This window comes from Micromesistius poutassou (genome assembly GCF_964030765.1).
Source record: "Micromesistius poutassou genome assembly, contig: SCAFFOLD_5796, whole genome shotgun sequence".
Classification (NCBI taxonomy): domain Eukaryota; kingdom Metazoa; phylum Chordata; class Actinopteri; order Gadiformes; family Gadidae; genus Micromesistius; species Micromesistius poutassou.
Genome location: NW_028178713.1, coordinates 1 through 14,197, shown reverse-complemented (window position 1 = coordinate 14,197; position 14,197 = coordinate 1). Strand labels below are relative to the sequence as shown.

Here is a 14,197-nt window from a genome sequence, read left to right as displayed (position 1 = left end):
GACCGGCAAGCCCACCTCAGTCACTCTCCTCCGGCTGAAACGGTGACACGTCGAGCAGACCCGTCAACCAAAGTGACTCAATGTGCCATCGACCTCACTTTATAGGACACACTAGGCCACCGGAGGATAGATGAGAAGGTAATCCCGAGCGATCATTGGTACCTTTTCCACTGTAGGCTACTCAGTTACAATAGTCCTTTAAAACTACGCACGATTAGATGGTAATCCACTTTTTAACCAGCCGGCAAACATGATCCTCACATTTATCCGACAATTCTATCCAAAATGACTTCACTCACAACTACGGCAGTCATCCACGCAAGACGACAGCCAGCTCGTCAGGAGCAGTCCGGGTGAGGCGTCTTGCTCAGGGACACCAACGCTCCGCTAGGAGGATCCGGGGATCGAACTAGCAACCTTTCGGTTACCAGCCGACACGCCCTACCTCCTGACTAACTAGCCCCTCACGATGAGCCAAAAAGCCTTTTGCCCGACTAGTGGAAGGTGAAGTTATGCTTGGGCAGCGACCCCATTAGGGTCAAGGTCTGCAGTACAACTATAACCTGGCAGCTGATATGAGTTTAATCATTAAGTTTATCATAAGTGTCTGGACTTAGTCACCAGTATCAAATAACCATTTTGTATTCCATTTATACTCAAGATTTAACTTTCATATATATTCATAAATTAAACGCAAATATTTACTAGAACCAATATAAACCATGCAGAGTATGTTGGTGCATCACATCAAAACGAGACGGAGCAGAGAGAGTGTGGTTTGGTCTTTTTTATTAAAGAACTCTGCAGTACAGTTTGAGACATCAAACACGTCCAGACAGAGCTTCTGGAAAGTATTCTTAGGCCGTCTCCTCCTTGGCCAGACGGTCCTTCTTGAGTGGTCCCTGTAGGAGAGAGGAGACAGTCGTCATTGGTGAAGTCAGACACTAGTCACCACACAGACCGTAGACTAGATCTAGGTAGAATGTTCCCAGGGAGTGAACAGGGAGCAACCACTACAGGCACCGCTCCCCTGCCTCGCCGGAAGGATTACTGTAGCACTGGAATGGAACACGTAGTTCATACCACACATTGAACCAGGTTACGATCCAGTGCGACCCCAGTTAGGGACACAAGATGGGAGAAACTACCGCAGAAACTACCGTTTGGGTCACAAGTTACTATAACTAGCAAAGTTATAATCTGTACACCATTCTATGGCGCTTTACAGACGTGACACGCCAACAACTGCACAAAGCCAGCACTGAAATGGTCATCTCTAGTGCGACGCGTACCATAAACGCTTTCTTCTCCTCGATGGTCTGGAAGCGACCGTGTCCGAACTTGGACGTGGTGTCGATGAACTTGAGGTCGATCTTCTCCGAGGCGCGACGGTTGGTCTGGACCAGCAGAGACTGAGAGGAGGAGAGGAGAGGAGGTGAGTGGGTCAGCATGGAGGACAGAGACGATGGGTCAGGCTCAGAGTGAGCTCTGCAAGGCCAGGTACATGATTCTGAAGTTATTAATTAAGGAGTCAAGTCGTGTTTCAGAAGGAAGGCAGCTGGAAAATTAATCCTCACGGTGAATCGGGCGCCATGCCTGACGCAGGATTCCGTGGTCTCATCACCAACACATTAGACTGAAGCCTCAGCTAGGCAGCAGACCGCTTTACTAAAGAGCATCCTGCTTAACGCTCAGCACCAGTCAGTGGGGGGGGTCTGAGCGGGGGCCTCACCTTGCGCAGGGTGAGAACCCTCTTCTTCACGCCGATGGTGCAGCCCTTCAGCATGAGGAAGTCGTTGGTCACCTCTCCGTAGTGCACGAAGCCACCCTATTGGACGACAGAGAGGTTAGTGTACTGAGTCACAACATAGCTGACTCCGACAGGACATGATTATAGAGAAAAGGTTTTATGGTCAAAGGGGCTACAGCCAATCAAGGACATCACTGGTTACCAGTAAAGTGATTTCTGATCTGCTGGTTCAGACCAGCACCCAAGACATTTTTTAATAAACCATGAACCAATTAAAATTGCAACATATTGGTGCAAGTGGTCATTTGTATCAATTCATTGATCAAAGTTGTATTTGATTAATTTCTGTCTATGGACTTGGTGCCTGAAGGTTGCAGCTCCAACTGTCTTTTTGACAGACAGTTTTCTGGTGTGAAGACGGGCTCCACAAGCCCTCGTCACTCACCAGGGGGGTGATGCTCTTGTTGGACAGATCGTACTCTGTGGCCGCGTTGTTCTTCACCAGCTTGCCGTCCTTGGTGTGGTAGCCCTGGCCGATCTTGTAGATCTGTAGGAGACGGGACACTGGTCAATTTCAGACACAAGACGGCTAAACCTGACAGCCAGGTCGCTGCAGGTACGAGTGAGAGACTAGTCTTGAGGTCAAGTGTTCCCAGCGAGTGAACAGGTGAGCAAGCACAAAACGTACGTCACTCCCCTGGCTCACCGGAAGGATTACTGTAGCACTGGAATGGAACGACTAGTTCATACTAAACATTGAACCAGGTTACGATCAGTGCGCATGAAGGGGAACACGAGATGGAGAAACTAGTAGTCTGGGTTGCGGGTTCAGATAAGACCTCAACTAGCACTACTTTTACGGAGAAACTAATTTCCTAATCAGCACACCTATGTGGTGCTTCATTAGAACATTTAGGAGGTTCCTTTTGGACAGGCCCTCATCTCAAAACACGATCATGACCAGACATACCTTCTTGTTGATCTCTGTGCGGTGGTGGTATCCCTTCTGACCGGCGCGGGCCACAGAGAACGCCACTCTGGCTGGATGCCAGGCCCCGATGCAGGCCACCTTACGCAGACCACGATGGGTCTTACGGGGGAGTTTCTTTGTGTGCCAACGGCTGGTGACACCTGGGAGGATGAAGACATTTACATTAAAGACAATCCCAGAGGGTTGATGTTCTCAAGGAGTGAACTAAAGTCAGACACCGCTCAGAGACACAAACTGTAGATCTAGGCAGAATGTTCCCAGGGAGTGAACAGGGAGCAACCACTACAGGCACCACTCCCCTGCCTCGCCGGAAGGATTACTGTAGCACTGGAATGGAACACGTAGTTCATACCACACATTGAACCAGGTTACGATCCAGTGCGACCCCACCTTTGACTTGGGGTCAAAAGTCGCCATAGAGGCTTCGGGTAGAAGTTCTAGGACATGTTCAATGTGCAAAACACCTTCCGCCTGATCTGTTGGGTGTTTGATGAGCCAAAGAATCTTTGGGATCCTTCCGCAACATCCACTAGGTTTATTTAAAGAAAATGTTTACAAAGCAGCTAATGCACCTGCTTGAGCTCACTTTAACTAATAAAGTAACAAAAATGACATCCATTAACAGACGTCGTTCAGTGGGGTCAACCTACAACTCACCCTTGTATCCGTGTCCCTTGGTGACTCCGATGACATCAATCATCTCGTCCTGGGAGAACACGGTGGTGATGGCGACAGCCTGCTCCAGCTTCTCGCGGGCCCAGTCGATCTTGTCTGAGATGGAGCCGCCGTTGAGCTGCACCTCCATGAGGTGAGCCTTCTTCTGCCTAATGGGAATGAGTCGCATCTGCACGGAGGAGAGCGAAGAGACGTGGTCAGTGTCAGCACGAGAGCAGCAGCTGGAGTTCCTGCGTCAGGACGCACGTCGTGTTTCAGAAGGAAGGCAGCTGGAAAATTAATCCTCACGGTGAATCGGGCGCCATGCCTGACGCAGGATTCCGTGGTCTCATCACCAACACGATAAACTAAACTCAGGTAGCTGGGCAGTATTGACTGCTTCACTAACAATTAGTCTGCTTAAAGCTCAACACTACAGTCAGTTGAGTTTCCGACCGGTCCCCACACAACCATCTAAGGTAGCTGGACATTTGGCTAATATTTTTAAGCTTTCCAGGTAACATTTTAACTGTTAATCAAAGACTAGAGAGCCGAGCCATCCTCTCCAGGGATGGCGTCGAGGAGCAGCAGACCCACCTGTGTGTGGGCCAGGACGCGGATGACGTGGCAGTACTTCTTCATGGACGCAAAGTCCTTCTCCAGCTGCTTCTTGCCGTCCTCGTCCTGCCACCTCTTGCAGTACTTGGTGAAGGCCTTCTTCTTGGACTTGTACCTGTTCACGAGCCATGCAGGAGCGGCGGAGCACAGACAGACACAACGGGTTGGCGCCGGCCCTTCGTGACCGCGAGGGTCAGAGGAAGGGACCGGGCCGGGCTGCGCGCTCTCTGTCCCGCGTGGGGACGAGAGGGGCGTCTGCAGCTTCAGAGGGGGTTTCGGCTCATGGCACGGCTTCTAAGAAGCTCTTTCCACCGGCCAGAGGAGCCTGGAGCTCATCAGTCCACGAGGAACCTGAGAGGAGCTGCCGTTTGGAGGCCACCATGGGGTCAGACTGGCTCAGTAAACACATTCACCATGTTTATGTTTACTGGGCAGCCAACATGCTTCTGCGGTCAGTGTGTATCGTTTGTGATTTGTACTTTGGTGTCTGAGACTCACCAGTTCTTGTAGAAGCGACGCTTGCACTCATCACTGATGTGCTCGGCGAAGATGGTCTTGATGGCGCGCAGACCGCGGGGGGTCTCGATGTAGCCCACAACACCGACCACGATCATGGGAGGGGTCTCCACAATGGTCACGGCCTCAACCACCTCCTTCTTGTTGACCTCTGGAGAAGCAAAGTCATGGATTCATAAGACTAGGTCGGCATTTTATCCCATCGAGGTAGCATACTAGACAGAAGTGGGCTAATTGTAATAAGACTGCGCTCAGTAATCGACATTCAGCAAGACTCAAAGAGCCATTATGTCCGCCCGTCGATTGGATCATCACAGGCAGAACTCAAACTTCCACAACAAATTTTGATTCGTCCTACCACGATAAAGTACAAGGTGGTCATCTGAATTAACTCACTTGAGCCAGGTCGGTCGACCTCACGGACGATGTGGGTCATGCCGGCCTTGTAGCCCAGGAAGGCGGTGAGGTGGACGGGCTTGGTGGGGTCATCCCTGGGGAAGCTCTTGACCTTACCGCGGTGACGCCTGCTCCTCTTGCGGGGCAAGAAGCCCAGAGACCCGTGGCGGGGAGCCGAGAACTTACGGTGAGACTGGAGGAAGAGGAAGGGGAGACAGTGGTGTCAGTACGGTTGATATTTCAGGTGCACTTCTTTAATTACGATGGTTCATTATAATAACACTAAGAAGACCAAGTAGCTGCAAGTGGTTGATATGCCTATTTACTGGGTCAACACAACTGGGCTCATAATATAATAGACTGCGCTCAGTAATCGACATTCAGCAAGGATCAGAGACCCATTATGTCCGCCCGTCGATTGGATCATCACAGGCAGGCTCACGAATAAACACATAACAGGTTTACTGAATTAAGTGCTTTAATTGTGATGGTTTATTAGCATAACGAGCTACTCAAATGACAGATGACACATGGAAAGGCTACCGAGAGCTCGTTGCTGAACGTGGTAAGACGAGCCCACATCTGGGTCTGGATGCGATTAAAAAACGATACATGGCACACAAGCGTATGCATATATAATGCAATAATAAGTTAGCATTCACGAGTTATTTATTGACTGTTATTGCTGACAAGAGCTACTCTAAAAATAGGCCCTAGTCCGCTACAGCAGAGCAGCCATTTTGGCTGAGCTACACCGTGCCACGACCACACCGCAAACAGCGCAAATATCACCTTTTAATATAACTACATTTAATAAATAATCTGCATTGAAGAACGGTTCACAATACGTGCATACAACCAAGGGATCACATGGTAGTAAATCGTAAGGATGCGCTAGATGTCGCACTGATAAACATTGCTAGAACTGGGCATTGAAAACTCACCATTTTGTCTCAGAGCCGAATGAAAGAGACAGTGGTATGAGGAAGCGGCTTATTTATACGGAAAAGATATCGCGAGGTTTGACGCTGTGTGAAGCTCCGCCCGCTGCAGCTCCACTGACCCCGCTAGATGTCGCTGTGGCGTTCATCGTACGTTTTATTATATGGTGAGAACAGGCAGCAAGTCAAGCATGTTACAAATCTCGGGCATGATGAGTGATCAAGTGATAACACTTTACTTCAATGTACATTAATATTCTAGCGTCCCAGATGGTGCAGACTGTTCAAGAATGTGTTGGTTAATTATTCGTTCAGTTCTGTTCCATACTGCTAAAAGTATACAACATAACATTATATGTAAGGACAATACAGATTGGATCATCTAATTGTAGTCTCATAAACGTGAGTTGCGGATTTATTGGTTATAAAATACGTGAATGCCCTTGAATCACATATTAGTCTAGGACTGTATACAGAGAACGGCAGTCACATATAAAATCATATTCAAATAAGCATTGGCCATTTATTGGACAAGAAAAGACACTATATTTTAAGGCAAGACATTTATTTTGTGGTCTTTAGAACTTTTGATTTCCCATCTCTGGACTTAATGTCGATTTACATGAAAACGAAACAAAATAAACTTCTGAAGTAAATCCCTTGTTCTCAGGTTTCATAAAAGTGTGCCATTGTTAAATTCTGAGAATTAAAGTTGAAATAATGGTAAAATAATCGATAATGTAATGATTTCTCTCAGTCACCCTGACATTAATGTATCCATGACAATAATAATGGGCTACCTGGTAAATACCCAGGATATTAACGTATTCTAATGCACCTGAGGTCTTTTCTTTAATTACATGGTGGTGTGTATATATTTTTTTCTTCATTTAACAGCTTATGTTGTAAATGATCAAATCCATTGACCAAACAATTAGATTGTTCAGTTTAAAACAATGAAAAGTGAAATAATTTAATGAACCAATAATTCAATGTTATGTAAAAAAACAACAAAAAAAAAAAACATACTGTATGTTATACAAAACTCTTATTCTTACAATATTGGTACATTATACTTTATGTCATTGCAGTCTGTTGTGTGAATGCAGTTGAAAGTCATCTAAACCTCATTTCAAAAGGCATGGCGCATCATCAAGTCATGCTACACGAGTTATGCAAATCCAGCGTCCATCGTTTGACAATTAACACGACTAATCCCATAACGGTCACAGTCTGTTAATAGATGTCACTTTTCACATTGTATGTTTATTATATTATAGCGGGAAGTGTGCTCAAGCAGGCGTTCAATACCTGCTTCGTAAAACATAATCTTTAAATAAACCTATTGCAGATGTCGTCAAAGTATCGCACATCGATTCTTTGGCTCATCAAACACCACGTTGGAAATGTGTTTCACTTTTTTTTTTTTATCTCAGGTCCATCACCCACGAGGGCATGGCGTATACTTCCGCCCATATCAAAAGGAAAAGAAGTGCAGATAGACAGATCAGGCTAAGGAGGAGGCGTATGCACATGCTGTTCAAATCAAAGCCATTCCAGCCAATCCAGGTCCTCAACCAGATGAAGTAAAGCCTTGGGGACAAGTGCCTCGGACAGACAGGGAGGGAGCAGGCGCGGCGGCCACTAGGGGGAGCCCTTTTAGGAACGCCGCTGCTCTCGGAGGTTCATCTCCTGGAAGAAGGCCTTCCCGAACTCGTAGCTGCTGATCATGATGGCGCAGGCCGGAGCCACCTTGATCACCCGGGGGAGGAACCCTGGGGACACGACGCAGGCCAGTGTGAGGAGGGACAGGAGCACGAGAAGGGGACAACGTTCAAATGTAACGATGCTGATGAAAGGATTTAATACCTCAGAAGTAACCAACAGGCTAGATTACAGAAAAGGCCACCACCTAAATAAGAGTCAAACAGTGCGATCTGTTTGAATAAGATAGTGTTCCCTGTATAAATTGTTTACTGTTTACTGAAACCTTAATTACCCTTAACATTTTATTAATTAACCTTCATTAAAACCTTATTGGTTGGGTTTTTTCTTTTTCAGGAGCAAAACTAAATATACTGCACATGGCATTTGTGTAATACAGATAGTTATTATAAATTATTGATTTAATATGATGTGATTATGTCATGTCATGTTGTTAATTATGGATCATTGTGGTGTAAAGCAAGGGGCGTATTAAAGCGCCATAAGGGGTCACACTCTACCCCTCATGGGGGTACCTCTTATGGGGGTACACCTTATGGGGGTACACCTTATGGGGGTACACCTTATGGGGGTACAGGACGTGTTAGGTAAGTCAGGCGTACCGGCGAAGAGGCCGCGGTGTCCGGACTCCGCCCAGATGTCCTTCAGTATGTGCCAGGTGGCGCTGGATCTCTTCAGGGGAACTGGGGAGGAGGAGAGGCCAACGTTAATCCCACCGTCACATGTCACTGTTGCTTTGATAAGATCAACCTGTCCGGCAATGCTACACGCTAACACGGGTTTAGCTAACGGACCTCCCAGTGTCTCCATCTCCCCCAGTTGGATCTGTCGGCGCGTCTTCACCACGTCAAAGGGCAGGGTGAGGACAGCCGCCACCTGATGAATGCATGAATACAATTAAATTACTACAAAAGGTTATACATGAATGAAAGCCTATCAACCAAGACACAAAGATGATCATCCACAAGGTAAACACTGCATAACAACATCATAACTACAATTAGAATCTAGTTTAGGATCTGAGATGTCTCTAGCCGTGTCTGAATAGTGGCCACTTCTGGCGGCCTCTAATCTCCTTTAGAGAGGTCCAAGGGTGTGATTTGCCTATCGAGTGCTACGCTAGGCCGGACTGCTATGCTAGGCTAGGCTACTAGTCAAACACAACAACAACTCACCGCTCCAGAGACGGCCCCGGCGGTGAAGCTGATGGAGAAGTCCGTCTGGGACATGAAGTGCTGCTCGTGGAGCCATTCCTTCACCAGCTCGTAGTTGAACCAGTACAGTGCTGCACGTACACACAAACACACGCACAAAACAGACAGAGTCACACAAAGATACGGGGGGGGGGGGGAGAGAAAGACCCCCGGTCTGAGCTGCTCTGCACACATTTAGCAGACTTTTTTTTATCCAAAGCGACTTAGAATAAGTACATTTGTCAGGAAAGATAAGCAACGATATATATATATATATATATATATATATATATCTCTGTGGGTACAGTAAGGATGTTCATAGAACCACTAACCACTAACCATCACTAGGTTAACCCGTTCCCCGTATACAACACAGATAGCTAGGATAAGACGCTACACGATGCTAAGTACTATTTTTAAGTGCCAGGACGTACAACATACAATAAGTACATAAATTAAGTGCCAGGACGTACAACAGACACTAAGTACATAAATTAAGTGCCAGGACGTACAACAGACACTAAGTGTGTGTGTGTGTGTGCGTGTGCGTGTGCGTGTGTGTGTGTGTGTGTGTGTGTGTGTGTGTGTGTGGGGGGGGGGGGTAAGGTAAGGAGGCAGGCTATACAGAGTCCAGGTGAACTCTGAACCAGTGAGTCGTGAGTCTTTTGTGGCGGGGGCAGGTGAGCGGCTCCGCGGGGGGGCCCCGGGGGGGCTCACCTGAGAAGGGGACGTCCCGGAGCACGGTGGGGCCCCAGCCCTTCCACAGCGACAGCCAGCCGTTCTGGGCCACGGCCGAGCGGATGCACACGTTCAGCTCCCGGTACGTCAGCTTCCTGGACTGCATCTTGGTGCGCACCAGCTCCAGCGGGCTGATCATGGTGACGGCGCCCACTGGTGGGCAGACAGAGGAGGGCAGACGGTTAGGGGAAGAGGCGGAAGTTTGCAGAGTGAGCAGAGACTATGATGCACGCCGATAGTTATACATATAGCCTTATTGGAGTCAAGAATTATTTGAGTAAGAATATCATATAAACATATCATATAAATATCCATATAAAGCAAGACACACTGATATCGTCCTTATTTGTCCCGTTAAGAAGGCGTTGGAGGTAAGACTCAAGAGCTATTATTTGAGTGAGAATATCTGTTTAGAGGCAACTGTGCCTGCATCTGTACGAGAACATTTTGACTTAAAACCACTCCAGTGGCTAATTTCAGGACATCTCATCTGTGATTGGCTGGAAGAATCCATCCTGCCTGTCTATCACAGGTGGGCGGGAGGGACCCGAGTGGTTGAGCGTTCCTTTTTGGGCATGTTTTTTTTTCAAAAATTGTCTAAATCTTTTCTCGAGGGCAGCTTTTGTTCGCCGGGTGCTTTGTCTCTTGACCTACATCGAGCGAGGCCGCCGGCGATGAGGGGGATGTGGCTGCCATGGAGACCCAGGCTGTATCGGAGGCCGTCCCTCAGCTGGTCGTAACACGTGAAGTAGATGACGGTCGCGGGCACCGCCATCACCCTGGAGCACGGAGAAAAGCATCCTCATCAGAGCCTCCTCACCAGAGCCTCCTCATCAGAGCCTCCTCATCAAACCATCGTCATCAAAACACCCTCATCAGAGCCTCATCAAACCATTCTCATACAACCATCCTCATTAAACCATTCTCGTCAAACCAGTCTCATCAAACATGTCACTTATTCAAGCAGGAGGAATCTTTGAGATTTTTGTGGGCCGGGGCCAGTAGAAAAGGTTTCCAATATAGATTTTTTTTTAAATCAAAACTTAAAACTATACTGTGAGGTGAAACCAATGAAATGGGTTTGGTTCTCATTACGGACAGATAGCTATAGTTGAGCACAGCACTAGTGTTCAATGCTGTGATGGTGAACTATAGCTATTATTTGCCCATACTGAATCCTCAATACGAGACACATACAAGAGGACATGTGTTTGGCTGTGGACGACCACTCACAGTGTCGGCGGCAGGCCGCTCCATAAGGCCCGAGCTCCCTCACGCCGGGTGATTTTCACGAAGGCATCCTGTTCAGACCACAGACAAACCCGTCAATGAGAGACAACAGCGACCCCATGGACCCGAAAAACATCCTCTACACCCTCTTCAAGAAGCACACCGACCCAGGCCGTGAAACCACAAAAGTCTACAAAATTAGAATTAGGTCAGGCCTCTATTTTACGCTGGTATGCCCTTGTGGCTGTACAGGCCAAGCCACTGAGACAACCCTACACTGTCCATGTCGGTGCTCTGGCTTGTTACTCTGTAACTCTTTTGTTACTCTTGTAACTCAGATTAACTAGTGTTTACTCAGCCGTGACACTGATCTGCAGCGGACACTGATCCCACTCACCAGGGTGCCGTTGAAGTGCGTCTGTGTCCGGTACAGGCTGGTGCAGCTGCTCCCATTCCGACACACGTAGATGTGATCCATCAGGCCGTTACAATACAGGAAACACTTCCCTGTGACACACACACACACACACATACACAAGCGTTAATTAAACAACATGTATAAGGTGACCTGTGTTAGAACAGCAAGCAAATCCAAACCCAGGAGCCAAACCAGTTACCGTTAAAAACACACAACACTGACACAGGATGACAAGGCAGCCTCGGCGTTGTGGAGGTTACGTTTCAAGGTTGAATGTTTTGGTGAATGGAGATAAGATAGAAGTACAACAAAGTCAATGACCCCGCAAGCAGGAGAGAGGCCTGTTTACTCTCTGCTAAATAGATGGAAAACCCTAAGCAGAAAAACACAAATGTTACACTAACTAACCAGTATGCCGAGTAGCAAGCCAAACCAGTTTACTAAAGATACATTTAGTTAAGTTAATTTAAGTTGAGGACCTATGTGAAAGCATTAAGCTCATATTCTGTTAAGTCCATAGAGCAGTGTTGTTGATCCTGTTGATTAGATGCTACCAATATCTGCCGAATTTCACATTAAAAGATAACACTGCATCAATGGACGTCGGACCACACCCCAAAGCACAGATAGCAATGTTGACTTTGTTAAGAAGGAGGGGAACTGAACGTCTATCTACACCCGTAAACCTTTAGAAAGTATTGACCCATGCGATCTGAGATTTGATAGTGATATTCGTTCATTGGCTGATTAGAAGAGACAGAGCGTTAGTTAGCCATGCTGGTTAGTTAGACACAAGGCAGTGCTGTGATAGGCAGGACTCATAATTATTATTCGTTATGAAACCCTTACTAAACATGAAATCAGTTATGCCAGTGAAAGAAGAGATGTCCAAGTGTTGAGTCCGTTGGGATACTCACACTTGGAGGGACGGGCGACACAACCCATACGAGCTCGGTCACAGGCTACAGCAGCAGAGCAGAACGCCCGACAGCGGAGTGGGAACAGTGGAGAGAGAGGGGGAGAGAGAGAGAGAGGGAGAGAGTGAGAGTGAGAGTGAGAGAGAGAAAAGCAAGACACAGAAGACAAGCGAAGACGGTGTTAACAAAAGCAGGGAACTAAAACCACGGCAAACGTGGCGGCACTAGTCAATAACCGCATCATAACAACGTTATGATGTGTCACTGAAACCAGAGTCAAAGATACTGCAAATAACTGAAGACTGAAAACCAAAGGGGACTGATGACGAGACAACGTAGGAACCAGGGGTCCGACTAGGGGGCCCTAGTGGGATCCTGTGTCCATCGACAGGGACCCAGGGCACTGTGGTGCGCCGTCTTACCTTGGGAGAGAGGCGTCTGTTGGGCCTGCAGCCTGATCTTCACCACGTCCAGAGGGGTGACTGCAGACAAACAGACAGGAGGTTTTACTCGTGTGCTGCTTTGGTTCAACTTCTCTTAAATCAAGGTCATTTGAAACTTGAAATTTAATTTGAAACATCGCCTACGACGGGGTTACTACGAAATCAGCACATGAGGGGAAAAAAGTAGGTCAGCAAATGGGTGTAGGTGCTTCAGAGTCAGGTGGGCGGGGGGAGGGGGGGGAGGGGGTCCTGACTACCCACTCTTACCGAGCACAGAGGTGAGGAGAGCCCCAGTGCCAGACGCCAGCATCTGCTGCACTGGGGAGATCCCAGTCACAGGACCGCTCCCAGCACGCTCGCCCATCATGGCTACCTGCCGCATCAGAGGGGAGGGCGAGATAAGACGCAGAACACGACCGTATGCAATAACACGACTGCAAGCAGCAAGCAGCGCAGCCACTCCTGTGCTCGGCTAAATGGTTAGGTAACACGCAGCAGTCAAAGATCGGTGGAACTATGAGGAAAAAAAAGTACTTTCATTTTGCAATTCTGAGCATTTCCTTATCCGGAAGTCTTGAGCCAGAAGTTAATCATAACCAAGTTTATCACCAAATACTTAAATTCATGATAGGGATGAATGACACTGCTTGTGTTAACTGTATCCCCTCTAGACGGTCTACATATTCTATTTGAATGGTCGTGCCCCAGCAGGGCTGAGGGCGATGTGGGGGGGTGGGTTTGATGTTGTTGTCACACTGATAGCTTATCTTTCTTGTGCACATCGTCAGCCTCAGAGACTGGAGTCAGGGTATCTGTCTAACTACTACATGACACTGACACTTATTGCGGCATTAGTATGAGCATTGGTTTGCTCATTTAGTGTGTAGGTTTCAAAAGTCACTTATATAAACTTATATTTACGAATATATAAATAATCGTACAAATCGGCTTCTAAACAATGACTTTCAGAGACTTAAATGCACTAAATAGTACCAAATGTTTTGGAAAATACTGGTAGAGGTGCGACTTATGGAGCTGTACCATCTAGCGACATGAATAAGACGGAACACACTACACTACACCATGTAATCATTCATGTATTTTAATCATCATTCATGTATTTTAATATGAATGGACATGGTAAAACACAACTTTGGCCCTCCCATCATCCCATTAGCCTCAACCACCGGACCAGTTCAGGTCCAGTTCAGGTCCTTGTAATCATACCTGCTCACTCACACACACACACACCACAACTACTAACGCGAGCTGCTCTTTCACCGATACATGGGGTAGATGTTGAGACTCCAGACTCTGGCATCAAGACCATCAAAACCATCCATCAAGACCATCAAGACCATCAAGACCATCAAGACCACCTCGACGCGTTTGAATGGTCCGGGTCCGGGTGTTAGCCGAGCTAGCCGCTGTCACCCAGGGACGTGTTGTCCCGCCGCAGGATGTCCTGGAAGCTAACAGCTAACATGCTATTATTATCACTTACAACAATTAAAACGGCCCATGCGTACTCACCCCTTTCACTGAGAGTGTCGTTGTGAATAAAACGTGCTTTCACCCATCGTATTAGCACTCCCGGGTGCTAATATTGAATGATATGTAGCACGCTGCCCCCGTGGTTCACTCATTAATGTCATCCGGCGCTCAAC

General features: G+C 47.4%; 2 protein-coding genes and 3 non-coding genes across 7 annotated transcripts; all 5 read right to left on the bottom strand.

Annotated features, from left to right (window-relative positions):
- Window positions 1-772: 772 nt before the first annotated feature.
- rpl3 (ribosomal protein L3) lies at window positions 773-5,898 on the bottom strand. The gene is made up of 10 exons (XM_084490234.1): window positions 5,870-5,898; window positions 4,926-5,118; window positions 4,512-4,680; window positions 3,993-4,128; window positions 3,399-3,585; window positions 2,721-2,881; window positions 2,196-2,297; window positions 1,733-1,828; window positions 1,293-1,412; window positions 773-902 (listed from the first exon to the last, which is right to left on the bottom strand). The coding sequence occupies exons 1-10, from the start codon at window positions 5,870-5,872 to the stop codon at window positions 858-860; spliced, it is 1,212 nt and encodes a 403-aa protein (XP_084346360.1). The 5' UTR covers window positions 5,873-5,898; the 3' UTR covers window positions 773-857.
- Window positions 1,537-1,632, bottom strand: LOC311373471 (small nucleolar RNA U83B). Its single transcript, XR_014642291.1, has one exon. It is a non-coding gene; the product is annotated as a small nucleolar RNA U83B (small nucleolar RNA).
- Window positions 2,395-2,531, bottom strand: LOC311373469 (small nucleolar RNA SNORA54). The gene has a single exon (XR_014642289.1). It is a non-coding gene; the product is annotated as a small nucleolar RNA SNORA54 (small nucleolar RNA).
- LOC311373470 (small nucleolar RNA U83B) lies at window positions 3,664-3,759 on the bottom strand. Its single transcript, XR_014642290.1, has one exon. It is a non-coding gene; the product is annotated as a small nucleolar RNA U83B (small nucleolar RNA).
- Window positions 5,899-6,420: 522 nt separating the features above from the next.
- Window positions 6,421-14,197, bottom strand: slc25a39 (solute carrier family 25 member 39; the record flags this gene model as incomplete). 3 transcript variants are annotated; one of them, XM_084490236.1, is made up of 12 exons in its annotated part: window positions 6,421-7,641; window positions 8,194-8,274; window positions 8,386-8,467; window positions 8,767-8,876; window positions 9,502-9,675; window positions 10,177-10,301; window positions 10,756-10,823; window positions 11,150-11,259; window positions 12,088-12,132; window positions 12,510-12,569; window positions 12,798-12,903; window positions 14,064-14,197. In XM_084490236.1, 11 exons carry the CDS (start codon window positions 12,895-12,897, stop codon window positions 7,526-7,528), a joined length of 1,071 nt encoding a protein of 356 aa, XP_084346362.1. In that variant the 3' UTR covers window positions 6,421-7,525. The 3 variants fall into 3 exon arrangements, with proteins under 3 accessions (XP_084346362.1, XP_084346363.1, XP_084346361.1); XM_084490237.1 differs by lacking the exon at window positions 12,088-12,132; XM_084490235.1 differs by lacking the exon at window positions 14,064-14,197 and having other exon boundaries at window positions 12,798-12,912.